Below are 27,913 nucleotides of genomic sequence, written 5' to 3'. Positions count from 1 at the left end.
TGAAGAATGGCAGGATTTCGCAGGATGCGGGGAGCAAGGACGAGGGACTCTTTCCTCGACCCGAGGCACACACACACACACATACAGAGAAAAAAATTCACAGCAAAGCACAAGTGGCTACTAATGCAAATAATTTACAAGTAGTAGCAAATGTGGGCGGCAAACGCCAGGAGCAGAATCAGCAGGACCACCAGCAGCAGCAGCCAGAGACACAGAAAGGACAAAACAAAAACGAGAAAAGCGAAAAAAGTAAAATGGCGGGGGAAAAAAAAGAAAAATAATAGAAAGGAAAGGAAAAAGAAAAACACACACAAAATAAACGTCGGAGGAGGACGAGGACGAGGGAAAATGTCGTCAACAAAAAGAAAAATATAAAAGGCAGCAACAACAATGCCAGAGATGGGAGGACTTGTCGGAGAGGAAGTGAGGGGCAAGCAAAAAGGACATTATGCGTCTTTTCACATTTGAGAAAAGGACAAATTTGTAAGGACAAGTGTAAGTGAAGGAAACCGTAACAAACACACAAACACAAGCTTACTCGCAAATATCAATACACACCCGAAATACATACAAACAAAAACGCATACACACACACACACACACACACACTCGCATAGGGATACACAGATACTGTGTGACGACGAGTGCCGCAAATGTTTTGTGGCCCCGCCCACTCCGCCCACCCTCCTTTTTAAGGCTGCTGAGAGAAAATCAATGCCAGACCATGAATCAAGATCAGGTTTTCAAAACGATTCAGGAGGCCACCTCATTTCGTTGGAAACATTAATGGTTTTGGTCCAGGATATAGTAGCAAGGATTAATCTAGGATTCTCCGGTATCTGTAGCTCTATGAAAGTCAGAATAACTTCCAGGAAAGTCAAAGGATTTCTTCCTCTCAGTTAAAAAACTTTTCAAAAACTTAAATATTTTAATTTTTTGGAATTATAGGAAAAGGATATACAGGACATGTTCTTCTTTAGCTTCTTCATTCTATTTTAAAGCATTAACCTTTTAAGGAAAAGAGTTTTCTTCCTTTTGACTTTTTCAAAATACCTTAAAAACATCTTAAAAATTTCAAAAAATTTAAATTTTTTATAGTTTGTAGCTTTTTTGAAAATAAAAACAAAATTAGCTTCAAGTTGTGGGAGGCTTGACTGACTTTTTACAACTTTCGCGGTAAATGGGTGACGGGCACAAGGATGTAAGGGGGGGAGTGGTGGGGCCTAGGACGTGGAGGGCTGTTATGGTGTGTCTAGGGGGGGGCTGAATATTTTAAGAGGGGTAGGAGACGGGTAGATGGTGCGGCATCGTCGCTGGCGTTGGCGCGTGGAGGTAATTGAAGTGACGTTTATGAATGTCATCCGTCAAGCGCTCAAGGACATTTACATACAAACACGCACACACACACATACTGGCACACATGCCGGGACGCCGAGGGGACACGCGTAGGGTGGTGTTGGTGTTGGTTTTGCTTGACAGATGCGAGCTTACACAGATTTTTTTGTGTTTTCATACCCATCACCCCACTGTCTTCAAAGGTATATCCCTTACAATATTATAGCCACAATTTTTGGCGCAAAAATTTGCATATTATCTCAAGGGAAATTAGGAAAAAAGAATTATTACTTATTTTGATGAAAAAACAAGGATGATTTTACTCTACTTTCTTTACTCAATGATGGGTATAGTTTCCAGAACTTTTAGGTTACTATTTTTGAAAAATGGCGGGTATTTTAAAGTCAGAATACCAGTTATTATACCCCCAGTTGGGTGTGTTTTTTTTCCGCGTTTATATAGACAAACACACATAAACCCACAAATCGAAAAGAGGAGACGGGGCAGAAGGACGCTCGCCGAACCAATACAAACATGAGATGTCCTCCTCTATGGAGGATGTGAGTGCAGGATCGTATTTGTGTGTTTGTTTGTGTGTGTGTGTGAGACAATTTAAAAATAAATACAAGAAACTAGCGCAGGACGTGATGGTTGGCGGGAGGTGGATGGTGGGTGGTGCGCGAGTGGTGCACAGTCCCTCCACCGAGGGCTGGATGATAGATTGAGAGGAAGCCCGCATCTGAAGTCCACACTTACAAAGCTGCGGCGGGTTGTTCCCGCCAAAGGACGAGGAGGCCTCCAAAAAATATGGGCTCCGAGTCGGCGGGCAAGTGCGAATCAGCCCAGAAACGCTTGCTTTTACAAATTGACAAAGGTTTAGCCATATCCATATATCATTGTCTTGTTTGTGACGCTGATGAGCTCAGATTTGTTTATGCACATGTCCTTTTTATTATTATACTAGTTGGCAATGTATCCGAGCTATCTAGTTTCGGATTCTCCTATCATAAACTATCTATTATGCCGCCTGAATAGTTTGCTTTCATAAATTGACAGGGGAATCCCACCATATATCCACCACCACCATACCATCAACTATATATCATTTCAAATTATATATTTGACAATATTTAATTGTTTATGTTAGATTTTGGTTTTTATGGATTTTTTATTAAAGGGGTAACTTTTATTAGTTTGATTTAAGTTTTATAAAAAAATGTATTATTTTTTAGATGTTATTTAATAATTTATTCAGATCGGATGAAACACACAGAAAATGTTGAATTATTTTGCTTTAAAAATTAGACTCCATGCGCAGACTAAAGCATCCAGTTCGTCACCTACTTGGACAGCCGCAGAAGAATATCGTTTATGATTATTTTGATTTAAATTTAAACTATTTACAACCTCAATTTATCTAAGAATGGCTATATAAATATTACATATGCCACAAATTAAAAATAAAAATATATTTCATTTAATTTAATGGATTTTTAGCATTATTCCCCTAATATTTTCCAAAATAAACCCCCATTTTAGACCGGAACTTGTCGTCTAACCCGCGGAAAAGGCAATTCAGCTTCTTGTGCTTCTTCTTGAAAATGCATACTATACTATATATACTATATAGGATTCTGTGTGTGTATATACATATATATATATAGTGGCAACCCACTTGGCTTGTCTACTAATTAAAATGCATGCAATAACCTGAAGCCTTTGTTGCCACATTCTCCTAGATGTTGTTTTTGTTGTCTGTTGCGAGGCTGTTGCTGTTGCAACTTGCTGTTGTTGTTGTTGTTGGTCGTATGCGTAGAAGGACGAAGCAGGAGCAGGAGCATCACCAGCGTTGACAATTTACACAAAGTGCTTAGACATGTGAGGGCAGCAGATGGAAATTTTTCTTAAGGCTAACTTATAAGGTAAAAGGATATCGTTGCAGCCTACATTGAAGAAAAATCCTTGCTTGAGAGTAAAGGATTTAAAGCCGATTTAAACTGCTTCTGATTGGACTTTCTTTGTGTGTATCAGAATCTATTGATAGACGTGTTCATGCCGAAAGCAAGTTACATTTTTAATTGCCTATCGAAGGGGGCTATTTATAAAACAAAAGATTCCGAAATGTCCTTGCTGGCCAATCCTCCACGGAGGACAAAAACTAAGTGAGCCATAGACCAAAGGGGCCAACCAGGGGGCAAGTGCGGCACGTGGGGCACGTAGGGGCACTGAGGACATCCTCCATACTACGTGCTATGTGCATTTTTAATGAAATTTGCCGACGATTTGCGCTCGAAAGCAATTTGAAAGCCCAAAAAGCCCAACCAGCAACAGTTGCAATCTGCAACACCAACTATGGTTGTTGCTGCCTCTGATGGTGGTGGCTCACGTGTGTGGCTTACGAAAAATTAATGCAAATTTGCATAATAAACAAACACAATAAACTGGTAGGTTGGTAGGTTGGTTGCATGACTACCAGCCCAAAAGTTTGCAACTCCCAGTCCAGAATTGATTAAGCTGTTGCAAGAGACTGTTGCAAGTAGGTTTCCACTTTAAAGTGGAGCTTAAAAAAGGTGCACTGTCAACATTCAATCAAAATGGCGCATCTTCTTTATGGCGCACTTATTTTTTTGTTTTTCTTTTTTGCAACATTGACCTTCCACATTTGTTTGCCACATACTATATGCATGCAAATAAACAACATTCCATGGAATGGCGATGCCGTGCCACACACGCACACACACCCCCGCGATACTACACCGACATTGACGTCACATTCGACAGGTTTTGGGGTCGGAGGACGGCATGGATCGGGGTCGTGGCTCGGATGAAATTGCCGGCACAGAATTGTAATCAGCTTCGAGCCCAATAAACTGCATGAGTGTAAATTTCCTGAATGTAATCGCCCCCAAATCAAAATAGAGTACTCGGTGGCCTTCAAGAGCTTAGATTGTGCAATGGGGGATTAGTCAGTGGATTGGATAGCCAATTGCCAAGGAGCAGGGTCTTAGCTTCAGTCTGACTCAAGCTGGAAAAGTGTTAAGAAACTATTTTATAGTTTTCTTTATTTTTATGGATAGAGAAGTTTTTAGCTTTTAATTAAAAGTAATGGCTTTAATATATTCTAACTTCTAACTTTCTAAAGAAACTAACTTTAAAATCAAACTTAAAAAGAAAAATTTATAATTACTTTTCCAGCCAATAGACTATTTGTGTTAATATCATACTTTTTAAATCAAAATTGTAAAACTATATATTTTTTTAAATAGCTCGTAGCTGCTAAGAGCTAATAAAAACAATTTAAAAATATTCAAATCGATTTGATAAATTGAAATTTTCAAATTTGTCGCGCCCAAAAAATTAGGGATGGTGCTTTCCTAGTGATGGAACATGGTTTCGGCCAATTCAAACACCGCTCCGACGCTCACGATCTAGTTCACGGCGAATTGAACGCTGCGTCCAGGGCTACATATCCACCCTCAAGCTGCACAAAGAAAAATAATTTACTCGCCAGCGTCGCATTGGCGTTTCGCCGTTTTTTAAAGTGTACTCAAGTGTTTGTTAATATTTTTCGCAGTGCTCGGGCCCGACCGCAACAAACAATAATAACCAAATATAAGTGTGGGTGAAAATGCAGCTAGGTGCCATCGGTGCAACGGATAGTGGAACCGAGAACCCAAAACCCAAAGCCCAAGTCCAGTGAAGCCACCAGCGAGACAGCAGCAGTCTGACCCAGCGGTGTCGAAAAGTCGCAAGCCAGGGAGAGAGGAGCGAGGAGTGAGGAGAGGAGCGTCGGAGAGCACCGAGAACCCAAGGAAGCGCCACTCAAGGGAGCCGATATGGGTAGGTGTACACAGTGTACAGTGTTCAGTGTGGGGGTTTTGTGGCAGTTACGGCGGGGGGCGGCAGGGTGGGCGGGGCAATTGTGGGGTACAGCACCAAATGCACCATTTCTGCACAAACTACATACGAGTTCTCTGGCCGATGGTTGATGCGCGCACTTCCAAGCCGTTGCTGTCCTGCTACCTGCCCCCGACCACAGTACCTCAGTACCACAGTAGCTTCTGCCCCCACCACCATTACCATCACCAGCTAACCAGAGATGGAGAGACGCACACAAGCGAATGAACCAGGGCTGCAGGGCAGCGTCGCTAGTTGTTGTTCTTCGGTTCGGTCGCCCGGCAGGTATCGTATCGGCCTCAAAGAAAGGGCCAACAAACGATACTTGCTGTAGAAAAGAAACAGAGTAAGGTGGAAGAAGAAGAGTAAAGTGTTTTCCAATGGGAGTATTCCTATTATAAGAAATAATTCTAGTTTGCTGAAGGAAAATTACATACATATATATTTGTATATAGACAAATCCTAAGAGACAATTGTTGGTATACAAAAAAAAGTAATATATAAAAAATGCGATAATTAAAAAATAATTTTATATACAACAATTATATTTAATAATAAAATTAGTTTATTTGTGTGGTTATCCCCTAAGAGATTTGAATTTAACCGCTCACTTTAAGAGGTTCTTATTTTTAGAAAGTGTCTTAAATGTGCTCATATTTTTTTGTCATTATATACTTAGTTTAAATAAAAAACAATTACTTAAATAATTAAATAAGAAACATATCCCCAAAGCCGTTATTTTTTAAAAAATTGCCCACCAACCCACCCATCCCTGGCTGCCGCATACAAACCCAAACCTTTTAAAAAAAAAACCCCAACATATTTGCATTTGTTTACATTCGCTCTTCCACGCAGCCTCCGAGTCGATGGCCCCCAGTAGCAGCAGCGGTGCCGCCGCCGCCGCAGCTGCCGCTGCCGCCACCAAGCTGCTGGTGGAGATCTCCACGGACGGAGTACCCAAGCTGCACTGCCCGGTGTGCAACAAGGCCCTTTTCTCGCTGGCCGGCTATGTGAAGCACGTGAAGAAGCACCAGCCGCCAGGCGGCTTTGAATGCCGGCAGTGCGATGCCCGCTACTGCAGCGAAGAGGAACTGACCCAGCATACCAAGGATGAGCATCCGGATAGTGGCTCCGCCCAGGAGGACAAGCCATATGTGTGCGACAAGTGTGGTGTGGAGTACATGTACCAGGAAGCCTATCGTCGCCACTGTCGTACCAAGTGTGGCGAGGAGAAGCTTTCCAGGGTGAGTCAACAATGAATATATATCCTCCAAGTCATCTAAGACACCTTATTTTTAGGAGGAGTCTCGACCTGTGGAATGCCAGTGCTGCTCTACTCGCTTTTCCACCGATGCCAACCTGGAGAAGCACCGACGCAGTCGTCCTGACACTTGCGGCCAGCCGGAATACGATCCGCCTGGCAGCTCCAATCAGGAAATGAAGCGGAAGTATCGCAAGAAGATGAAACGAGCTGACTCCGATGAGGACTCCACCTCCGACGACGAATCCGAGGTGGACAGCGACGATGACATTCCCCTGGCCAGCCGGCTAAAAACGAAGCTAAAGCAGGAGAGCCAGAACTCTGATTCGGGTGACGAGTGCCCCGATTTCGAGCCGAACAACAGTGAAGACGAGGCGTTCCCGTTGCCGCCACCGGCCATGGTCAAGGTGGAGGCGTTCGACGAGGAGGACTTCGAGTACCAGGACGCCAGCATGTATGTGAAGACCGAGAGCACGGATATCTTCAGCAACGAGAAGGACAAGCTGTTGGATGTCCTGCTGAACGAGGGCGACGGCCTGAAGCCGTTCGAGAGCCTCAAGGTGGAGCAGGGCGCCGGCATCCTGGATGAGATTGCGGCCGTGCCGCTGGTGGAGGTAGCCGAGGAGGATGTCCTTGCGCTGCGTGGCTCTCGCCCTGATAAGCCTGGGATGAAGAGGCGTGGCCGACCGCCCAAGGGAGAACGAAGGGAGCCGTCGGAACCGGTCGTCAAGAGAAAGTATCGCAAGAGAAACGCCAGATCCTCATCGCCGGATGAATTCTCTCCGGGGCCGAAGCGCATGGCCAAGATCAGCAAGAAGGAACTGAAGGAACGCCTCAAAATGATCAACAAGATGGAGAAGTCCTGGAAGTGCCCGCACTGCGTCAAGATCTACCACATTCGGAAGCCCTACGAGAAGCATCTGCGCGACGATCACAAGCTGACCGAGCAGGAGATGCGCGAAATCTTCAAGGACGTCGACGTCCATGCCAAGCTGGACGAGGAGGTCTTCAAGTGTCCCATCTGCAGCAAGATCTACCTGGTGGAAAAGCGCCTGGTCACCCACATGAAGGTTCACGGCGAGGATGGCAAGCTGACGTTCAAGTGCCCCTGCTATTGCAACCTTTTCTTCGCCACCAAGGAGCAGGCCACGGAACACGCCCGCGCCCAGCACAAGGAACTGCTCTACTGCGAGAAGTGCGACAAGTACATGACAGGTCACGACAGTCTGAAGAACCACGAGCGCAACTTCCACTCCAAGCGGGAGCCACGCAGCCAGGTGCGCAACCTCATCTGCGACAAGTGCGGCAAGAAGTTCACCGGCCGCACCTCACTCTCCGATCATGTGCGCTCCGACTGCGGCCGCCTGCCACTCTACGGCTGTTCCGTTTGCGGCAAGCATCTTTCCACTGCTGGGTAAGATCTCTCCTCTTGAAATCTTAACCTTTCTAGTAATTCTATCTATTACTTGTTGTTCCATAGCATTCTCAAGACGCACATGCTCCTCCACAAGGCAGACACTCCATACCAGTGCGACAAGTGCGGCAAGACGTTCAAGGTGAAGGCACAGTACAAGTCGCACTTGAAGACGCGACATACGGACTACAAGCCCTACAAGTGCCACCTCTGCCCCAAGGAGTATCCGTACAGGGAGAGCCTGCTCACCCACATGACCGTACACACTGGCATCAAGCGATTCCTGTGCAATAACTGCGGCAAGCGGTTCACCTGCATCTCCAATCTGCAGGCCCATCGCAAGGTGCATGCCGACACCTGCGGCCAACTGCCCCTCAACGCCAAGGCCACACAGTACATGGGCGTGCAGCGGGGAAAGCTTCTGATGGGTGCCAAGCCGGAGGCGGGTATGGCCTACGACGAAACCAAGACCCTGATCGCCGAGGAGGTCATCGAGAAGGACATGCCAATGGCCCAGGAGCTCAACTTCCCCTCGGATGGCTCCGCTCCGCTGGCCACCGTTCCCCTAAACTATGCCTCCACGCACCTGGTGCCCCACATCGTACTCCAGACCATGCAGGCCGAGGCACGGCGGCTGGAGTAATCATGGAACACATTCATTTAGAGGTCCCCACTCAATAAAGATAAAGATAAAGATAAAGATGCTTTTGTAAACGGATGCGTATTCTACTGTACAACCAACCAACGGGATGATAACTATACATATAATATCTACTTAATGACTGCATTAATTAAATAACATTGAACGATAAATAAGCTACATAACATTGATGTAGAGAAAGGTTTAGCGCCATACGGACCTGTCAAAAAAAAACTTAAGAAAATAAATTTTCCTTATAAAATATTGTCGTATAAATGTTTTTTATTTTTTTAAGATATTTTAGATAAAAGGAGAGGACCTTCATAGGGTTAAGCTTTCCAGATGACCTGCAAGTAGAGTTGCCACTCATTCCCGCATAAGATCCGTTAGTTTTTAAAAACGAGGCATTGGTTCTGGAATTTCTTAGCTAAAATTTGAATTATAATTGCCATTATGTTTCGACTTCATTGCAACAAGTGTTTTAGTCACAAAAAACACGTCCCATCGCTGAACTTTTACATTTCCAACTGCAAGCACATCCTCTGCGATGGATGCATGGCCGGGTCTTCCAAAGACAGGAAGTGCCCACTGTGTGAAGCCACATTCAAGCCCATTCCCATAAGCCCAAACATGCCCCAGAAAGTGGCCTACTACTTTGAGGATCCCAAGCGTTTTTTGGAACTCTATCGGAAGATCAGCAAGTTTCAGGCCGATCAACGTGACTCGGACGATCGCGGATTCCAGGTCAAGATGCGAAAACACCTAGAGATGAAGCGCAAACTGGACACTTACCTTAGGATGGAGGAGCAGCTGCAGCAGCACAAGAAGCGCCAAGAGCGGCAAAACTACTATGACGATACTCCTAGCTCAGAGGACGGCGAGCGAGGAGTACCCAAGAAGATGCGCCGTACGCAGCCTCAAACTCCTTCGACCAGCTCGTCGGAGGAGTTCCTTACGGTCGAAGACAATGAGAGGTTCCTGCAGTATTTCCAAGCAGCTTTAGCCGAGAATGACAAGGAACCTGAATCATGGTCCAAGCAGCAGAGCACATCCTTCAATAAAGTTCTGGACTTTGATTCTTAACTGAATCATTACTTTTATGATCTTTCACCATTATCTTCCTAATTGTACAAAAAAACATATATACTTTAAGAACTTGAAATTATTTACTAATTTTCTCAATTATATTTCTCGATATCTCAATATTCATTACAATGTTCTAAGAATTCTTCTTATGATTTATTTTTTAATTATAAAACATATTATTGCAATGATTATATAACTTTTTGAATTAAAATTGTACATACACTTTTTTCTTAAAAACTAATTTATTCCACAGACTTCAGGGTAGTCTGAAAAAGGGCTGCTGGTAGCGTCCGTGGGCATACGGCCCTTGGTCCTAAATTATTCCACAGACTTTAGGCCAATCTGAAATAGGGCTGCTGGTAGCGTCCGATGGGCATACGGCCCTTGGTCCTCAGCCTTCGAACAGCCTCCCGAATGAACTTGGGATGTAGAGCACCGGATTCCCCTTGGGACTCCATGACGTCCAGTGCCTCCTCCACCACCTCGCCCACAAACACTTTGGCAATACCCGACATGGCGATTACCACATTCTGGGAGACGGAACAGCCGGTAATGGTCTGCATTAACCGTTTGACGGCAGCCTTGGGAAATGCTGACCGTCGGTACATTTCGTATCTATCTAGTTGCTCCTCCGTGAAGTTGGACACGAGAACCCTAAAATGGAAGTGATAAGAAGGACCCAATGGAAGAAACTCCATGGACTCACTGCATCCTCTCTCTTTCCTCCTCCTCCAGCTCTTTTTTGGTCTTGATCTTTTTTTGGGAAGGTTCTTCGGGGTCTCCATCACCGTCTATGTTTTTTGTGTCACCATCGGTGTCTGGTTCCTCTTTAATTTCCCGCTCCGTGTCAATGGCAGTATCCGAGGTGTCGCTATCTTTCCTCTCTCCGGAGCCCGTGTTGAAGAATTTTAAATCCCCATCGTCGGTGTCGCTGTGTGAACTGCTTTTTTGTTGGGTGGGAAAGAGTATTTCGTCCATTTTTATAAAAAATATGTAAATAAATAGCGTTTATAAACAAATCGCCTTTGTGGGGGTGGATGTCTTTTCCAACACTAAACTCTGAGTAGGGCTGGAAAACACGCGAGGAAAACTTTTCCGTTGCCATCACTAGCGGACCTCGTGTTTTTGTTCTTTCTCCATAAATCGTCCATCGTGCGCGCTAGATTTTCGTTTCTTCAGACCAAACAGAGAATCACACAAGCTCCAAAATGTCCGCTACTGAGGAGGCCATCACAACCGAGATCGCCGGCGAGGAGGTCAAGAAACAAAAGAAGCCAAAGCCGAACAACAAAAAACTGCGCCAAGGTGAGTGACCTCACGCCGTAATTGCAATAGAACGACCCATTCACCCATGCAACCACCCATGCCCACTTATCAACCACCCACTAACCCGACCGCTCACCCACAGAAGCAGCAGCCAAGATAGCCGCCGAGGGAGGTGAGCCGACAGAAGCCGCCACGAACGGAGATGCCCCCAAGCCGGCAGCCGCTCAACCGGCGAAGAAGAAGAACAACAAGGGCAAGAAGAACGGTCAGACTGATCCGCCAAGTATTCCCATATCTAAGCTGTATCCCGATGGCAACTTTCCCGAGGGCGAGATCGTGAAGCATCCAACACCCAAGGATTTGACGGACGACCGCACCGCCAAAGACCGCTTCACGTCGGAGGAGAAGCGCGCGCTCGATCGCATGAACACCGATATTTACCAGGAGCTGCGGCAGGCCGCTGAGGCCCACAGGCAGACGCGTCAGTACATGCAGCGTTACATTAAGCCGGGCATGACCATGATCCAGATCTGCGAGGAGCTGGAGAACACGGCCCGCAAACTAATCGGCGAGAACGGCCTGGAGGCTGGACTTGCCTTCCCCACGGGCTGCTCCCTGAATCACTGTGCCGCTCACTACACGCCAAACGCCGGCGACACCACTGTCTTGCAGTACGATGATGTGTGCAAGATCGACTTTGGAACCCACATCAAGGGCCGTATCATCGACTGCGCCTTCACGTTGACGTTCAACAACAAGTACGACAAGCTGCTGCAGGCGGTCAAGGAAGCCACCAACACTGGCATCAAGGAGGCAGGTATCGACGTGCGTCTATGCGACATTGGAGCCGCCATTCAGGAGGTGATGGAATCATACGAAATCGAGCTGGACGGCAAGACATATCCCATCAAGGCCATTCGTAACTTGAACGGACACTCGATCAGCCCGTACCGTAAGCCTTAGAAACATAATTTTACTTTTTTTAATGAGTTTGTAACCTTATTGATGTTTTTTAGGCATCCATGCTGGCAAAACTGTGCCCATTGTCAAGGGTGGCGAGTCCACACGCATGGAGGAGGATGAATTCTACGCCATCGAGACATTCGGATCCACTGGTCGCGGTCTGGTACATGACGACATGGACTGCTCCCATTACATGAAGAACTTTGAGCTGCCATTCGTGCCTCTCCGTCTGCAGTCTTCCAAGCAGCTGTTGGGCACCATCAACAAGCATTTCGGCACCCTTGCCTTCTGCAAACGATGGCTGGATCGCGCTGGCGCCACAAAGTACCAGATGGCCCTCAAGGATCTGTGCGACAAGGGAATCGTGGAGGCGTACCCGCCTCTCTGTGACATCAAGGGCTGCTACACGGCTCAGTACGAGCACACCATTATGCTGCGACCCACATGCAAGGAGGTGGTCTCCCGCGGCGACGATTATTAGAGATGCGTTGCGGATAAGATTCGCGAGCGGTATTCGGCGTTGTATTGCTGGCATTATATACAGTTTTTGATATAAGTTCATTCTATTGTTGATTCTTTTGTGAGCGTAAGCGGAGCGAATTATATATACAGTGTATTATGCTCAGTATGAGAAAGTGGAGATTATCTGGCTTAGTAAGTCGTCTGCGGCTGGAGTCTCATCGTCTTGGGGATAAGCTCGTGCCAGTACAGGGAGTGAGATTGTCGAGACTTCCCACGATTTCCCCTCTTCAGAGATCTAAAAATGTACACAAACCATTTGCCGGTCAAGTAGTACAAGATTTCAATGTAGCTGACAATGCTGAAGCCATACATCAGCGACAGGATTCCACCAAAGCGATCTGGAAGGATTTAGGGTTAGGGTTTGAAATGAGGTTCTAAATATCCTTGATTTCTTACTTAACAAAACAACCCAAGTGCTAACTAGCTGGGATTCCGTGGCTTGAGCAAAGCGCAGCTTGAAGAATAGTTTTATTATGGCCAGAGGTCTTTCGTTGGTCAATCCTTTCCTGAAATCTAGCTAATTTTAGAGCCATCTCTCAAGGATTAGGATCACTTACAATAATCCCGTCAAGTAACCACTACTGCGCAAAGCTCGTCGAAGTGGAGCCACATTGGTGGTTATGCTCATGCTGACTCCGTTGCAGGTGGGCAGGCATTGCTCGCATTTCCTTTGGGCCAACTGCTCCTCATTGCTTTCCAGGAAGGCGAACTCGTTGTGGCCATACCAGATTCTCTTCCACCGCAACAGGCAGGGTAGGTCCAGTAGAGTGCAATAGGTGACTGCCATGGGACTGCCCACCATGGGCGGGGAGACGCAGCCACAGTGGTCCATCATGCTCTTGCTGCGGCACACCAAAAGGCACTCGTCCAGGGAGTAATAGGACCTGAAGGAATGGGGTTTTCGATGCTTATAAGGTAGTAGGTCATATCTACTTACTGATTTAAAAGCTTACTCCCTTCTTCAGGATAATAGCAGCGTCGTTTCTCGGGCTCCACGTAACGCACTGCATTTCCGGAGCTAAAGAACACTGGCTGGATGGGTATCTCCACTATAGTGTTGTGATCCACCAGCACCTCTCCCAAAGTTGTGGATTGAACTGTCGCATAGTCCTCTTGGGGGAAAATCGTAAGCTATAATAGGAGAATAAAAATATTTGAACTTATATCCATATCCATCTTGAATAGTCACCTGGAAGGCACTGTTGCTTCTAAAGGTCTTGGTGTAATCCTCTTCTGCTACATCCTGGAGCACAAACTGGACGCTGTTTAGAATAGAATTCGATTCAAAAACCACCTTGGGAACCGCACTCATCTCTGCATCGTCTTCGGCTCGTTTGTCGCTAAAAGTGAAGCCCCAAAGTCAGCTACAAACCTTCCTATTGGAAGAAGTATTCTTACGCAAATTGGGAGTAGCTGGCCCGGCGATAATTAAATATGCAGCACACATTCGAGGACGTGGGTCTCTTGAGGAACAATTGGCTGGTGTTGACAGGCGCCCCATAGACGATTCCCCGGATCACCAGCTCCCCGCAGTCAGGTGACAGCTGGCGCAGAATATCGCGCACCGAGTACCCACTGTCGTCATGGTAACTGGTGAGGAGCCGATGAAGTCTCTGCAATTCCGTGATGTTAAGTCTCTCCTCCTCGAGGGGATTCAGATAGAACTGTGCCAGCACCAGCAGGTGATCGACCATATCGTCCAAATCCTCTGCCACCGCCCGTTGGGAGGAGTTGGCCTGGTGTTGATATCTAATTCGGAGAAAGGGTCATTAGCATGCAGCGGTGCACTCCCGATAGGAGTATAAAAGGCATGGAGTGGAACTGGCCCTGGATTAGTGCCAGTATGAAGCTTCTGCAGGCGGTACTCGCAGTCTCTATCTTCGCGATTTGTTCCAGTGATCGGCAAAGGTTCGACAACTACAGGGTTTATACAGTGAGCCCCACCAAACAGGATCAGTTGGAGGCCCTGAGAACTCTAGAGGCCAAGAGGGAAGATGCCTTGATTCTCAATCATCTCCATTTGGGTCCCACGGATTTTCTTGTAGCTCCCAGCTACGATGAGCAGTTTTTGGAGCTCCTAAGTCGTTTGGAGCTCGTCCCAGAGCTGATAGACGAAAACGCCCAGGCCAGTCTCTCCCTGGACATTGAACCAGTGGCCGATTCGAATCGTCGGAGCGATGACTATACCTGGTCGGAGTACCATGAGCTGAACGATACCCAGAAATGGATGCAGAATCTGGTTGCAAAGTACCCTGATACGGTCAGCTTATTTGTGGCTGGTAGGAGCTACGAGGGTCGTGAGCTAATGGGCCTAAAAATTGATCGAAAGGATGGCCGGGCCGAGAAGCAGTCCATCTTCCTGGAGGCTGGGATGCACGCTAGGGAGTGGATAGGTCCTGCCACTGCCACGTACTTTGCAAACGAGCTACTGACATCTCAAAAGCCAAATATCATGAGCCTGGGCAAGTCCTATGTCTGGTATATCCTGCCCCATGCCAATCCTGATGGCTATGTCTACACCCACACCACGGTGAGAATTCTAGCCTTTAAAATAAAACCTTTTTTTAAATAAAACTTTTATTTTAGAACCGCATGTGGCGCAAGACCCGTAGCCCCCAGGACAAGAACTGCTATGGAACCGATCCGAACCGAAACTGGGCCTTCCATTGGCGCGAAGTGGGGGCCAGTGATGAGCCCTGCTCGGAGTCCTATGCTGGTCCTAAGGCCTTTTCCGAACCAGAGACTGAAACCCTCTCAAAATACCTCACCTCCCTGCCGGAGCCGATGTTCATGTACCTGTCCCTGCATTCCTTCTCCCAGCTACTGCTCTACCCGTATGGACACACCTCCAAGCTGCCGGAGAATCATCGGGATATGGAGCGAATCTTCGATGTGGCCGTGAATGCCGTAAAAAGGCGATATGGAACTCGTTATACGGGAGGTAATGTCTATGACGCCATCTATCCTGCGGCTGGTTCCAGCATGGACTGGGCCTACGGAGTCCTGAAGGTTAAATACTCTTTTACTTACGAACTACGACCCTCGGGCTACAGTTTCTGGACAGGCTTCAGGCTGCCCGCCTCCCAAATAATTCCCACGGGTCAGGAAACCACCGACTCCCTGGCTGAAATGATAAAAGCAGCTGCCACAATCGAGGGCTATAAATTACAAGAAGCATAAACATTTCTAAGTTTAATTGATACTAAAAAGATTAAGTCACTGCTCCAAATAAGGAGATAAGAAAAATCCACTACACGAATCTTTAAACAAAATCGATAAGAAATCTGGTTTATTTTGGGTTTTGAAACTAAATCTGATTAAATATGCCGTCTAATATTTTTAACTTTTTATAACTATTATCTAATAAAACAAATAAAGACGAAATGCTTCTAGTTATTAGTTTAAATAGAAATTTATTAAACTTACATTGGTTTTTAAAGTTCAAACTAGAAAAGGGCTAGCCATGATATTAAAAATGAATAGATTTGGAATGTTATGTTGTCTTTTAAAATCTTAAAAGATAGCTAATCAAATTCTTTCTGACTTGACATTATTTAAAAGTCTTAAAAGGATTAAAAAAAACTTTAAATTAATTTTCGAAGAACTGTCTAACAAAAGCTATTTAAGAGGAAACCAGGGACATTGATTGATTTTCTAAGAACCTGGATTAAATAATTTATAGCTGATAAAGTGCTTCACACTTTATTTTAAAATACGTTTAAATATTAAGTCTAAAAACACCTATTTAATATTTTTTTTTTGTTTTTAAAGAAAGAACCAAACCATGTGTTTCAATTAGAAAACTATTTCTGGGTAATAGGTTTTCTTGAGATAGAGGTACCTCTTTCAAACAAAATGAAAATGAGTTTAAAGTTTTCAAAGACAAGGTCAAGAGCTGTCTGATGAATTGACACTTTTGTGAAGACTTTCGAGGCGTCATAGACGAAGCAAAAGTCGGGAATTATTGTGATTTACCAGGCGAGGCGGTTGAGACTGCGATAATGGCGTTTGCACCGATTATTCCGATATTTACGGCCCGCGCCACTCGTGGGCCGTAAATCAGAATCCAACACTAGCTGCCGCCCTTATCGGTGGCCTATAAAAGCGGTGGGTGAACCAGGCGAAGGTTCAAACCGACGACAACCATGTCGCTGACCAAGTGCCTTTTGCTAGCCCTCCTGGCCGTTGTGGCCATCGCCTCCGTGAGTGCGGAACGCATCCGCTATGACAACTACCGCCTGTACAAGGCCAACTCGGAGAATGCCGAGCAGCTGGCTGTGCTGAAGCAGCTGGAGGGATCTAGCGACTCGATCATGTTCCTGGACGGAGTACACATTGTCGGTACCCCGGTTGAGATCATTGTCGCCCCGCACAAGGTTCCCGACGTTCTGGATATCCTCGGCAAGGCTGAGATCAAGTACGAGCTGCTGACCAAAGATCTGCAGAAGAAGTGGGACGAGACCGAGGAGAAAGTGGCCATCAAGGGCCGTGCCACCCGCGCCTACAACTGGGCTCAGTACTACGAACTGGACGACACCTACGCCTGGCTGCAGAGTCTGGCCAACCAGTACCCCGGAGCCGTGACCCTCATTGAGGGCGGAAAGACCTACCAGGGACGCTCCATTTTGGGCGTGAAGATCAACAAGAACAAGGGCACCAACAAGCCCGGCATCTTCCTGGAAGCCGGTATCCATGCCCGCGAGTGGATCGCTCCCGCTGCCGCCACCTACATCATCAACCAGCTGCTGACCTCCGAGGATGCCTCCATCAAGGAGCTGGCTGAGAGCTACGACTGGTACGTCCTGCCCCACGCCAATCCCGATGGCTACGTGTACACCCACACCACTGACCGATTGTGGCGCAAGACCCGTACCCCCTACGGCAGCTGCTTCGGCGCCGACCCGAACCGCAACTGGGCCTTCCACTGGAACGAGGTTGGAGCCAGCAGCAGCGCCTGCTCGGACACCTACGCCGGACCCTCTGCTTTCTCCGAGATTGAGACCAAGTCGTTGTCCGACTACATTGCCTCGCTGAAGGGCAAGATCAACCTGTACATCTCCCTGCACGCCTACTCCCAGTACCTGCTCTACCCCTACGGACACACCGCCGATCTGCCCGACAACGTGGAGGACTTCAAGCAGGTCTACGACGCCGCCCTCGCCGCTGTGAGCAAGCGCTTCGGCACCAAGTACACTGGAGGAAACATCTACGATGCCATTTACCCCGCTGCCGGAGCCAGCGTGGACTGGGCCTATGGCACTCAGGATGTGCGCATGTCCTTCTGCTACGAGCTGCGTCCCTCATCCAACTCCTTCATCACCGGCTTCAGGCTGCCCGCCGAGCAGATCATCCCCGCCAGCGAGGAGCTGCTCGACTCCATTGTGGCCATGGCCGCCGAGGTCAAGAAACTGGGCTACTTCAACAAATAATTCGATTAAAATAAAGCACTTACAATTTCAATGCATAGCTCCGAAGACGCCTCTGGCTAATCTTGTTGGCAGTGCACACGCCCACGGCCGGAAAGGGGCTGTTGGCCACGTGCACCAGGTCGGGGGACAGGTGGATCTCCGTGGGCTGCACCAGGTACTCTTGGGTCAGGTTCACAATCACTATATGGGTGTAGATGACGAGGCTGGTTAGGAAGGCCAGCCAAACAGCTCTGAAATGGTTAATTAGCCTCACTCGAGATAATCAGGAAACTCAATGACTAACTTGGCAAGACGGACAGGTGAGTGGTAGAGAAACGGATGCAGTCCATTGATGTAACTCTGGCGCAGAAACTCTCGAAACAGGCGGCGATAGAGGGACTCATCCACTTGTAGAGACATTGTGCTTTCAAAGTGTGCTCGATTCCAGACAATTTATAGTGCTCTTCGTGCCACTGGTCATCCATCAAAGTTCTAATTAAAGCGTGTCAAGTGGAGTGCAATAAAAGTGCAGGGTAGGAGCGTGTTTATGTACAGACAGACCACGTTAAGTGGGACTGGCCTAGTCCCTGTTGATGTAGTTGAAAACGGGTCGAAAGGTGAGAAAGTAGAAAAACTCAAAGGCAGTCACTATGCTGAAGCCCATGATTAGCCCCAGTAGACCGCCAAATGAGGCTGTCAAAAATCAAAACATTGATTAATAGTTTATGGAATCTAATTGAATGATTAATTGGCTCACCCAAGGCGGACAGCCAGTTCTGGAAGATGTCCGTGCGAAATCTGGTGCTCATCAAGTCACTAAAAAATACATGCAGGAGTATCCGGTCCGAGGTATTGCTGTTGATACTCTCTGTTAGGCAAACATTTTAATAAAATAAGTTAAGATTTCACCCGAGTGTTGGGCGGTTGGAAAAGTAGCTCATGTCCAGCCTGCCCATGGTGCTCTCGGAAACATAGTGGTTCGACTGACAATCTGGCAAACATCCACAGGGAAAGCTGGCCGTTTCACGGACTATTGAAAGGGAAATATTCAAATTGGCCAGGGCATGGGAAAAGAGTCCTTCAAGGATATGCGCCCCATTAACTTCTATATCTTTTAGTTCATCGGTAAGCACTCACGTTTACTGGTAATCATACAATTGGCTTCCAGAACACCACAAACTTTATAGCTTCCATTGTTGTACACATATGGGGGAATGCATCCACAATGATCTATAGTCATCCGTACCCGGCACTCGAACATGCAGTTTATGAAGGAGTAGCGCCTCAGGCCATGCATCGTCCTTTCGCTTCCAAAGAGGCAGTTTCTCAGGGAGAGATCCATGCGCCGGATGTCGTTGGTGGCGTAGGTGGACTCCGGATTAATGCGAACAAAGCTCTCCCGGGTGGAGGTCACCACCTTTGTCTCGGAGTTCTCGTCAGGAAAGTTATACGAATCGTGGAGGAGCAGCCGAAATCCGAAGCCACTGAAGAAAGTTCCATAATAGTCGGAAACCATGGGATTGAGGAGAACCGAGAGTCCTGTGGGATACCCACAGCCCGTCACACGATAAGGACGTTTTGGAACCTGATAGGCTATTTTTCTGAGTAAAAATTAATGTGCTATTAGTATTAACTAATTCAAAAAATAGTATGAAAATCTATTGTCGGATGATAACGTAAGACGAGCGGAAATAGTATAACATCTTGGAGATACTACGTCTTGATGGCATGGGGCGTATCAACATGCCGAACTTTGGAGGCTTAAGCTTCGCTAATACGCGCCCGATCTCTAAGAGGAATACCTTAAACGATTCGAAAGGAAATTCCCCGTTCTTCTGCATCCGAACCCCAAAACAAAATTTCTGATCGATTTTTTGTCCATTTTTCTGATGGGATACCTGGAAATGGGGTTTTTCCCTATAGGGCTCACTGCGATGGCTATATCTTCCCCAATTCTCATCCGATTCTCAAGAGGATTGTTTTAAACGATTTCTAGATCGATTCTCCACCATTCTGCATCAAAATCCTGAGACAAAATATTTTTTCAATTTTTTGTCCATTTTTCCTGATGGGATCCCTGGAAATGGGGTTTTTCCCTATAGGGCTCACTGCGATGGCTATATCTTCCCCAATTCTCATTTGATTCTCAAGATGATTGTTTTAAACGATTTCTAGATCGATCCTCCACCAGTCTGCATCAAAATCCTGAGACAAAATATTTTTTCAATTTTTTGTCCATTTTTCCTGATGGGATCCCTGAAAATGGGGTTTTTCCCTATAGGGCTCACTGCGATGGCTATATCTTCCCCAATTCTCATCCGATTCTCAAGAGGATTGTTTTAAACGATTTCTAGATCGATTCTCCACCATTCTGCATCAAAATCCTGAGACAAAATATTTTTTCAATTTTTTGTCCATTTTTCCTGATGGGATCCCTGGAAATGGGGTTTTTCCCTATAGGGCTCACTGCGATGGCTATATCTTCCCCAATTCTCATCCGATTCTCAAGGGGATTGTTTTAAACGATTTCTAGATCGATTCTCCACCAGTCTGCATCAAAATCCTGAGACAAAATATTTTTTCAATTTTTTGTCCATTTTTCCTGATGGGATCCCTGGAAATGGGGTTTTTCCCTATAGGGCTCACTGCGATGGCTATATCTTCCCCAATTCTCATTTGATTCTCAAGGGGATTGTTTTAAACGATTTCTAGATCGATTCTCCACCATTCTGCATCAAAATCCTGAGACAAAATATTTTTTCAATTTTTTGTCCATTTTTTCTGATGGGACCCCTTGAAAATGGGGTTTTTCCCTCTAGGGCTCACTGCGATGGCTATATCTTCCCCAATTCTCATTTGATTCTCAAGATGATTGTTTTAAACGATTTCTAGATCGATTCTCCACCAGTCTGCATCAAAATCCTGAGACAAAATATTTTTTCAATTTTTTGTCCCTTTTTCTGATGGGTCCCCTTAAAAATGGAGGAAGGTATGGGTTACGAAATATGACAATTTGCTGAGGCTATAGCTTCACCAATATTAACCCGATTCCTAAAAGGAATACCTTAAACGATTCGTGAGGGAATTCCTCGTCCATCTGCATCCAAATCCCACAACAAAATTTCCGATCGATTTTTTGTACATTTTTCTGATGGGTCCCCTTAAAAATGGAGGAAGGTAAGGGGTACGAGATATGACAACTTGCTGAGGCTGAAGCTTCGCCAATATTAACGCGATTCCTAAGAGGAATACCTCAAACGATTCGTGAGGAAATTCCCCGTTCATTTGCATCCAAATCCCAAAACAAAATTTCCGATCGATTTTTTATACATTTTTCTGATGGGTCCCCTTGAAAAATGGAGGAAGGTATGGGGTCCGAGAATATGACAACTTGCTGAGGCTGAAGCTTCGCCAATATTAACCCGATTCATAAGAGGAATACCCCAAACGATTCGTGAGGGAATTCCCCGTTCATCTGCATCAAAATCCCAAACCAAAATTTCCGATCGATTTTTTGTACATTTTTCTGATGAGTCCCCTTAAAAAATGGAGGAAGGTATGGGGTACAAGAATATGACAACTTGCTGAGGCTATAGCTTCGCCAATATTAATCCGATTCCGAAGAGGAATACCTTTAAAGTTATTTTGTTCCTGTTTCTTACTCTGGAAAATTGTTGGTGATACCGCCAAAGTAGTTGAAAGTGCAGCACTGTCCTTCCATGGTATCTATCCGCTGGAACAAACTGTCGCACCTCGTGTTGATTCCCTTCCAGATGCAGCTGGAAATCATGTCCATGCAATCAGGCGACAGTTGCTGGGTAAGTCCGTGTAACGTAAGATTATTCAGGACCAAAATCCTGTCGTAGATTTCCAAGGAACTGTTGCTAATCATGCTATCCACGGGCAACAGTGTCAGATTGAAAAGGCTGTGTAGCTCGGATTTGTTAACCCCAACCGGGATGTTCCTGAGGAGAAAAAATAACAAAATAAAGACGTCAAACGTCCAGTAGGTTCTTTATTTAAGAAACAGAAGTCAATGGAATATTTTACTTTCAAGGATTCGGTTGAAGAACCAAAGTTGACCTTTCTTTCGATTGCATACATCATATTGATGGGGATTTTGTGAATTCGAGATTGCTTAACAAGCACATTTTGGGTTTTCGCAAATTGAATAAATCATGAGCTTCATATGAACTCACATTTGATCCAACAAGGTGAGTGCCTTGGTCTTGGAAATCTTGTTAAAGTTGCAGATGGTAACAGCAGGGAAAGGAATGTTCCAGGTGGGGAAGTGTGAGCTCTCGATGACCGTCACCGTTGGCGTCTCCTGGCTCCAGTACAAGGACACGACCACAAGCACAATCGAGGTGATGATGGCCAGGATGACGACCATTAGCCAGAACAGGCGCTCCTGGTGACTGATGTCCTGTCGGGTGATGTAACTGAATCCGTGCAGCGAAGTGGTTTGGCAGTAGTTGCGCATATTCTCGGAAAACCACTCCCGAATCTTCCAGAACTGGTGATGAGCCGACTTCATGGGGCTCTGGGAATGGTTGGAACTGAGGTTATTGCGTCTCTGGCTGAGGGCTGCGGATTTGGCCAGCTGTTGAGCTTGGACCTGGCGAAGGTCGAAGATGCGCCGCTTCTTAAAGCCCATCTCTGCAGGTGGACAAACTCTGGACGACTGTTTTGTCCTCCTTGGCCATAAACCAGGTAATTAGTTCAGCTCCTAATTAGCCCGCCCTAACGACCTCGTTGGCCTGACCCACTCTCTGATTCCGACGGCGGCGCCACATTATCTGCTGGCGGGTCAGCCAGTTGCAAGTGGGTCGAACACACGAAAAGAAAATCAGCTCGAAGACGGACACAAAGCTGCAGCCCATAAATAGACCGGTTATGCCGCCAAAGGTTCCTGGCCATTAAAGTTCGAAGGGTGGCATTGAAATGGATGTGCTTTGCAGGTAATTAGGAGGAGACTTGCCTATAAATGTTAGCCAGTTTTCGTAAACGTCCAAAACGAGTTCCTCGGCCATCGGAGAGTCGTAGTAGACACGCAAAAGGACTTGTTGGTTTTGATTATTCGGTTGGCTGCAAAAAGCAACAGGGCGTATGAGTGATTTTTGCCTTCGGTAAGAAATACATTATTTCAAATAAGAAAATTACCTCGTATTGCCAAGGTTATCCATTGTTTTTAAAATCTGTATATCACTCTGGAATTCGTAACGATTGAATTGACAAGCCGGAAGGCAGTTCCATTTCGATTGTTCTTCTTCAAACGATTCATTATTTTCTTTGTAAATAAATAAAATACGATTAATGAGTAAACGATTCACTGTATATTGTTATCCATACCGCATTCTTTAACGCAATGCATTTGTTCAAGATCACAGACTCTCCAATCTGAACGACTGGGGTAATGAGGAGGAACGCAGCCACAAGATTTGTGAATTTCTTCGCTTCGACTTTCGGCAAGACAGTTCATTTGATTGTAGACTGAAGAGGAGAACAATGAATACTCTTCCTGGAGGTAACAGCCTCTTTTTTCTATAGATATTTCTGTTATACTTGGTGTAATGCTATTGACAAATGGTTGCACCATTATATGGGCTTCTGAGCCACTGGGAACTAATAGTCTCGAAGTCACCTCATTGGGTATCTCAAAGGAATCATGGACTAGGACTTCATAACCGGAAGAATTATTAGTGGGAGTGTTTAAAACTAGTCTCAGTCCTAAATGGGAACTGAAGAGCTCTCGTTGGTAATTAAAACTGCAGCAAAGTCGTTGATCCAAAGTCCAAAGGGCTTTCAGTTTATCTGAACAGTTTTTCAAGGGACTTTCCCATTCACACTTTTGGATTTGATTACACATCGGAGTAGAAAGTTCCTCCAGAATTCTTTTCCAACTTATATTTCTGCTGATTAATGGCTGAATACTCGTGAAGTTCAAATTCCATAGCATTTCTTGGGGTATACCCCATTCTTTTGATTTATTTTGAAGTCTTGTAGGGGAAAACTTTTCAAATCCACAAATGGTAATCGCCGGAAATGGCACTTCAGACGAGGGCTTCATCATGGTGATTATGGAACGCATCGTAGGTCTTTCGTTGCTTATTGCAAGAGACATTGTGACTATTAAAAGTGAAAGTAAAACTGCCGAGCAGATGAGCAACCACCAAAGAATGCGCTGCCAGGTCTTGGCGCCAACAAAAATGTGAAAGCCATGGATGCTGGCCATTTCGCAGTAGATCTCAAAGCCAGTCTTTCGCTTGCAGAGGCCATCGTCGTTTCGGGCCCGAAGGAATTCCAGAAATTTGGGTAAAGGCAGTTGGCCAAATCGCTTTGAGGCACTATAGTACCATCTGATCAGTTTCAAACGCTTTAAACTCCTTGTTAGCCTTGTCACTTTGCCAATTGGTTTGTCGAAACGTTGAAGAGGTTGGCATTTCGTTGAATGTTTTGGTTTAAGATAGTTTTCAAAGTTTACCAAATAAACCAATGGAGGTGGAGTTTCTTCTTTGGTTTTTGAAGCCGACATGACTTCTAATAGAAAAAGTTTTTAAAAAGAATATAAATCCTTGAGAAATCATCCTTATATACCCAGCCAAAAACACATTACCTCGCCTTATCGGACATTCACACGCCTTTAAGATGTTCAAACCAAAATCAACCTTCAATTATCGGAGGTCTTGGTGGGCCGGGGAAGGGCCTTCACCTTCAAGTCTGCGTATGTGTTTTAGACGTAATCGAGGCAGTGAATCAAGTGTCGGGCTGCCTTCACACCCCCAACTGGAGAAACAATTATCCCCATATTTATTTGTCTATGCACAACTGGCTTCCGAGCTATCCAAGCGATAAGCTCGGCAAATATGAATAGGAAATTGTTTACAGCAAATATATTATTATGTGAGCTCTCCCGGCGCCTCCTCCTGGCCACAGTATGTATCTGTGTTATTGTTTCCGAGTTTGCATTGGCTTGTTAATGAGTTTATTGTTGGGTGCCCAGTTTCCACCCACAACCACAATTACGGTGCTCAAATATTCCGCTCGTGTCACCTGCGGGAATGCCAAATGTCATCGTCACTCCAATTTTTATTTTATTAAACAATTTATTTACCACCGATGGCTAAGGTTTTTTCCCCACTTCTATAATCGGATTATTGTCAGCTGATTTCTGTGACTTTGTGTCTTGATTTCCACGATTTCCTATCTCTAAACCCTGAGAGCCATTAATGTGTCAGATCATTTGGAATCGGTAAGGCTGATAAGCTCATTCAGATTTGTAATTGGAGTCGTCGAAAGTTCAGAAAAAGTGTGATTGCTTTTATCAAGATTAGTGACGTGTGGAATCTGGTATTATGTTCTTCGAGTTTATGGTTTGTTTTGGGGAATTAAGTGGGTTAAGGTCCTAAAGCATGATTTTTTGGAACAATCTATGATGTCTTTTATAAAATATTACCTTTATAAATTATAAATTTTATTGAACATACTTTTAGGCATTTTTGAAACAGGATTCCAAACAATCTAAAAACAATTATCATTATTATTCTATACAAGATCTTATTGTGTCCCAAATTATTTCCAGACAAGCCCCCACATTTCTACCAAACAACCCATAAATATTTGTTCTGCAATTATTTACGAGCTTCTTCTGTGTAATATCGGGTTGGACAAATATTGGCATTCAATGGAATTGTAAGAGCCATAAATTTTCACCCGAATCGGAGTTCGCATGGATTTAATTAACTGGATTTTTTTTCTGGGATCGCTATTGGCCCAAGGTTGCCAAATCTTTCTAATGATATTCCGCGGGCATTTCACCGCTCATTTGCATGCCACGTGCCGGGGCGCCGATGTCGGCAGTCTGTCATTTTTCATATATATTACACAATTATGGGTCCGATGTCGGGACCAGATAAGGAGCTTGAGCTCGATCACACTGATTCAGCCACTTGGCCGCTCATCCGATCGACCTGAACGGCGCAGGACGGATGCACTTGCTCACGAGTGGGGCTTCAAAAATCGGCCTGATGGGGCCTGGGTTATTTTGGGGTACTTTTGTTTAAAAATAAACTGAAGGCGTCGTAACGGTCGATCGATTTGCGTCACGCAACGGTAAAGCCAAGTGTGACTGAAACTGTATCTTGGAAATATAAACATCCCGCGGAACATCTCAGTGACCGACTGACGTGGCCCTGAAAGAACCCGGGGCGGGGAGTTTATTTTTGGCCACCACCGATGTAAACCGAAATTTGTTTGGCGATAAGCCGATCTGATCCGATTATTGTTTCCAGGCAGGGGGCCCCCTGGGGGCTTTGTCTTGTCTTGCATTTATTATCATCTGGCGCTGATTTATGTGTAGACGTAGCTATATTTTATTTTTTTGCAAAAAACTAGAGCGAGGCTAATCTTCTGCTGCAATTGACGCAAATTGATTTTGCACTCGAAATCGAACGTTCTGCCTTGGCTTCGATTCATGTTTATTCCCACTTTGGTGAGGTGTTCCAAAAAAAAAAAGCAACACTCATCTACTTTATAAAGTATACATTAATATAAGGAAAGAACGTGTCGTGTTCTACGATTCAGAAAACGTGATCGCCTCAAAGACATAACAATAATCCCCCCTAGAGGTCAGTGGGTTTGGTGTGTTCTGTGAAGCCAATGAGCCAGATGATCACATCTAATTAACAACCAGCCCATCCACAAGCCATGTGCTAACCAGAAATTAATACTTTGTATAAATACAAATAAATAATTTTGTGTATGTATTTAGATGTTTGTATAAAACTCGCTCAATTATCAAAAGGATGACATAATGCGATCGAAAAGAAAGCCTTGTTGTTCTCCGGCAAGATATTCAAGCGTTTAATTGCAAGTTTGAAATTCCTTCCATTACGATCTCACGATCGAGTGTCCAAGACAGAAGGCAGCCGTTGTTTTCCATTCCATTTCGAAATTCGAATCAATCAAATTGTTTACACGCCCATAAATAAAGCGATTCTTTTGTTTGCTTGCTCAGATTCTAATTTTATTTTGCCAGCAATTGTTTCTCCTTAAATTCAGGCATTTTATTTTGGGATTGACCTCAGATTATAATTATCGGAGGACTATAATGGAAAGCATAGCTTTCACAGCTCTCTTATCAGTCGCTCGCGCCATTCACATGCCACTGGGACACTATTTTTAATCCACAGAATGCGAAAAATCATTCACAAACCAAATGACACTCGGCAGAAATTAGCAGGTTGATAGCCTCTGTGGGGGGAAGTGCAAAATTGTATTCAAAACAAACTTAATGGCCAGAGGAAATGGGAGCACTTGGCGGCGTCTTGGGGTTGTTGCCATGTCAGGACACTTGAGGCAATAGGTCTTTATTCTTGCCTCAGCCTCTGCGATTCTGTATATGCGAGTTCAGGTTCCTTATCATCTCCATGACGTTTGTAGGGTCAGACCATACTCGAAATCATCGGACAATGATTCAGTAGGAATTTTGAGGAAAGTTTCCAAACATTCATTCACTTAATGCCATTTTCTATCAACAATAATGTTCCATTTTATTATGATTTGGTGTTTTTTTTATAAATTGGAAATTCATCAAATAATAATTGCAGTTCAGAGCTCAGGTTCGTACTTTCCCAGCCTTGGACAGTGGAATTCTGTGGACATTGTGCCATTGGGAGAAACCACAATATAACACATTTAGATACGAAAGGGCCTGGGGCTACAGCTGGTTAAACTCCATGTTTAACTTGCGGCTTACATACTGCTGGTTCTTTTTATATTTTAAGTAAAGTCAAATATGGGTTTCGAAACACAGAACCACAAAGGCGGTCACCAGAAGCCTACGAACATGTTGTGCAAGTTGGATATCCCAGGATAAAAATAGAATCGACTTTATGGCAAACCTAGTATCTTGATCTACAATTTCTCGGGCTGAGCAAGTTAATTGTTTGAGCGGCGAGTTCATACATAGTTCTCTCTATCTGAATTCAAATGAATGTTTGCTTTTGTGTGTTTGTGAAGATCAGTGACTGGCAGTGGAAGCACTCCCACATAGAGTCGGCGGCTCACATGGAGAACATGTTAATGAGGAACGCTTTTTTTTTTATTTATTATTATTTTTT

The 27,913-nt window shown here is 45.1% G+C and overlaps 9 protein-coding genes across 9 annotated transcripts; 5 read left to right on the top strand and 4 right to left on the bottom strand.

The window, feature by feature from the left end:
* Positions 1–4,804: 4,804 nt before the first annotated feature.
* Positions 4,805–8,823, top strand: zf30C (zinc finger protein 30C). Its single transcript, XM_017250030.3, has 4 exons — positions 4,805–5,175; positions 6,088–6,476; positions 6,532–7,907; positions 7,974–8,823. Exons 1-4 carry the CDS (start codon positions 5,172–5,174, stop codon positions 8,548–8,550), a joined length of 2,346 nt encoding a protein of 781 aa, XP_017105519.1. The 5' UTR covers positions 4,805–5,171; the 3' UTR covers positions 8,551–8,823.
* Positions 8,824–8,924: 101 nt separating this feature from the next.
* Positions 8,925–9,829, top strand: LOC108131250 (RING finger protein nenya-like). Its single transcript, XM_017250037.3, has one exon. The coding sequence runs from the start codon at positions 9,001–9,003 to the stop codon at positions 9,628–9,630; it is 630 nt and encodes a 209-aa protein (XP_017105526.2). The 5' UTR covers positions 8,925–9,000; the 3' UTR covers positions 9,631–9,829.
* Taf11 (TATA-box binding protein associated factor 11) lies at positions 9,765–10,680 on the bottom strand. Its single transcript, XM_017250035.3, has 2 exons — positions 10,340–10,680; positions 9,765–10,287 (listed from the first exon to the last, which is right to left on the bottom strand). The coding sequence occupies exons 1-2, from the start codon at positions 10,609–10,611 to the stop codon at positions 9,966–9,968; spliced, it is 594 nt and encodes a 197-aa protein (XP_017105524.2). The 5' UTR covers positions 10,612–10,680; the 3' UTR covers positions 9,765–9,965.
* A 44-nt stretch (positions 10,681–10,724) lies between these two features.
* On the top strand, positions 10,725–12,502 carry und (methionyl aminopeptidase und). Its single transcript, XM_017250034.3, has 3 exons — positions 10,725–10,938; positions 11,042–11,851; positions 11,916–12,502. The coding sequence occupies exons 1-3, from the start codon at positions 10,842–10,844 to the stop codon at positions 12,341–12,343; spliced, it is 1,335 nt and encodes a 444-aa protein (XP_017105523.2). The 5' UTR covers positions 10,725–10,841; the 3' UTR covers positions 12,344–12,502.
* Positions 11,973–18,224, bottom strand: ppk18 (pickpocket 18). Its single transcript, XM_043212702.2, has 8 exons — positions 18,097–18,224; positions 17,837–18,043; positions 13,783–14,133; positions 13,574–13,724; positions 13,322–13,515; positions 12,942–13,268; positions 12,781–12,890; positions 11,973–12,722 (listed from the first exon to the last, which is right to left on the bottom strand). The coding sequence occupies exons 1-8, from the start codon at positions 18,210–18,212 to the stop codon at positions 12,514–12,516; spliced, it is 1,665 nt and encodes a 554-aa protein (XP_043068637.1). The 5' UTR covers positions 18,213–18,224; the 3' UTR covers positions 11,973–12,513.
* On the top strand, positions 14,127–15,706 carry LOC108131246 (zinc carboxypeptidase A 1). The gene is made up of 2 exons (XM_017250033.3): positions 14,127–14,914; positions 14,971–15,706. The coding sequence occupies exons 1-2, from the start codon at positions 14,159–14,161 to the stop codon at positions 15,562–15,564; spliced, it is 1,350 nt and encodes a 449-aa protein (XP_017105522.3). The 5' UTR covers positions 14,127–14,158; the 3' UTR covers positions 15,565–15,706.
* Positions 16,521–17,844, top strand: LOC108131249 (zinc carboxypeptidase A 1). The gene has a single exon (XM_017250036.3). The coding sequence runs from the start codon at positions 16,530–16,532 to the stop codon at positions 17,811–17,813; it is 1,284 nt and encodes a 427-aa protein (XP_017105525.2). The 5' UTR covers positions 16,521–16,529; the 3' UTR covers positions 17,814–17,844.
* Positions 18,225–18,372: 148 nt separating the features above from the next.
* ppk16 (pickpocket 16) lies at positions 18,373–22,449 on the bottom strand. Its single transcript, XM_017250031.3, has 6 exons — positions 21,992–22,449; positions 21,455–21,757; positions 18,930–19,393; positions 18,702–18,870; positions 18,550–18,647; positions 18,373–18,485 (listed from the first exon to the last, which is right to left on the bottom strand). Exons 1-6 carry the CDS (start codon positions 22,447–22,449, stop codon positions 18,373–18,375), a joined length of 1,605 nt encoding a protein of 534 aa, XP_017105520.2.
* Positions 22,450–22,525: 76 nt separating this feature from the next.
* Positions 22,526–26,283, bottom strand: ppk11 (pickpocket 11). The gene is made up of 5 exons (XM_017249812.3): positions 24,907–26,283; positions 23,145–24,845; positions 22,956–23,082; positions 22,774–22,880; positions 22,526–22,704 (listed from the first exon to the last, which is right to left on the bottom strand). Exons 2-5 carry the CDS (start codon positions 24,325–24,327, stop codon positions 22,526–22,528), a joined length of 1,596 nt encoding a protein of 531 aa, XP_017105301.2. The 5' UTR covers positions 24,328–24,845; positions 24,907–26,283.
* Positions 26,284–27,913: the final 1,630 nt, after the last annotated feature.

Source organism: Drosophila bipectinata, chromosome 2L (genome assembly GCF_030179905.1).
Source record: "Drosophila bipectinata strain 14024-0381.07 chromosome 2L, DbipHiC1v2, whole genome shotgun sequence".
Lineage (NCBI taxonomy): Eukaryota > Metazoa > Arthropoda > Insecta > Diptera > Drosophilidae > Drosophila > Drosophila bipectinata.
Note: the sequence above shows the minus strand (reverse complement) of the source record. Positions and strands in the feature narration are given on the sequence as shown.

Excerpts from the sequence above, each read along its gene's own strand:
- LOC108131246 (XM_017250033.3), top strand. The coding sequence starts at position 14,159 with ATGCAGCGGTGCACTCCCGATAGGAGTATAAAAGGCATGGAGTGGAAC. Across the intron at positions 14,915-14,970 it reads ATGTCTACACCCACACCACG|AACCGCATGTGGCGCAAGAC; the intron begins GTGAGAATTCTA and ends CTTTTATTTTAG.
- und (XM_017250034.3), top strand. The coding sequence starts at position 10,842 with ATGTCCGCTACTGAGGAGGCCATCACAACCGAGATCGCCGGCGAGGAG. Across the intron at positions 10,939-11,041 it reads CAACAAAAAACTGCGCCAAG|AAGCAGCAGCCAAGATAGCC; the intron begins GTGAGTGACCTC and ends GCTCACCCACAG. Across the intron at positions 11,852-11,915 it reads ACACTCGATCAGCCCGTACC|GCATCCATGCTGGCAAAACT; the intron begins GTAAGCCTTAGA and ends GATGTTTTTTAG.
- zf30C (XM_017250030.3), top strand. Across the intron at positions 6,477-6,531 it reads GCGAGGAGAAGCTTTCCAGG|GAGGAGTCTCGACCTGTGGA; the intron begins GTGAGTCAACAA and ends CCTTATTTTTAG. Across the intron at positions 7,908-7,973 it reads AAGCATCTTTCCACTGCTGG|CATTCTCAAGACGCACATGC; the intron begins GTAAGATCTCTC and ends GTTGTTCCATAG.
- LOC108131249 (XM_017250036.3), top strand. The coding sequence starts at position 16,530 with ATGTCGCTGACCAAGTGCCTTTTGCTAGCCCTCCTGGCCGTTGTGGCC.
- ppk11 (XM_017249812.3), bottom strand. The coding sequence starts at position 24,327 with ATGTCGGCTTCAAAAACCAAAGAAGAAACTCCACCTCCATTGGTTTAT. Across the intron at positions 22,881-22,955 it reads GATAACCTTGGCAATACGAG|CCAACCGAATAATCAAAACC; the intron begins GTAATTTTCTTA and ends TGCTTTTTGCAG. Across the intron at positions 22,705-22,773 it reads AAACTGGCTAACATTTATAG|GAACCTTTGGCGGCATAACC; the intron begins GCAAGTCTCCTC and ends TTTAATGGCCAG.
- ppk16 (XM_017250031.3), bottom strand. The coding sequence starts at position 22,449 with ATGGGCTTTAAGAAGCGGCGCATCTTCGACCTTCGCCAGGTCCAAGCT. Across the intron at positions 19,394-21,454 it reads ATCACCAACAATTTTCCAGA|AAAAATAGCCTATCAGGTTC; the intron begins GTAAGAAACAGG and ends ATTTTTACTCAG. Across the intron at positions 18,648-18,701 it reads TCCAACCGCCCAACACTCGG|CAATACCTCGGACCGGATAC; the intron begins GTGAAATCTTAA and ends GAGTATCAACAG.
- LOC108131250 (XM_017250037.3), top strand. The coding sequence starts at position 9,001 with ATGTTTCGACTTCATTGCAACAAGTGTTTTAGTCACAAAAAACACGTC.
- ppk18 (XM_043212702.2), bottom strand. The coding sequence starts at position 18,212 with ATGTCTCTACAAGTGGATGAGTCCCTCTATCGCCGCCTGTTTCGAGAG. Across the intron at positions 13,725-13,782 it reads GCCAGCTACTCCCAATTTGC|CGACAAACGAGCCGAAGACG; the intron begins GTAAGAATACTT and ends CTTCACTTTTAG. Across the intron at positions 13,516-13,573 it reads GAAGCAACAGTGCCTTCCAG|CTTACGATTTTCCCCCAAGA; the intron begins GTGACTATTCAA and ends CTCCTATTATAG.
- Taf11 (XM_017250035.3), bottom strand. The coding sequence starts at position 10,611 with ATGGACGAAATACTCTTTCCCACCCAACAAAAAAGCAGTTCACACAGC. Across the intron at positions 10,288-10,339 it reads GAGGAAAGAGAGAGGATGCA|GGTTCTCGTGTCCAACTTCA; the intron begins GTGAGTCCATGG and ends CTTCCATTTTAG.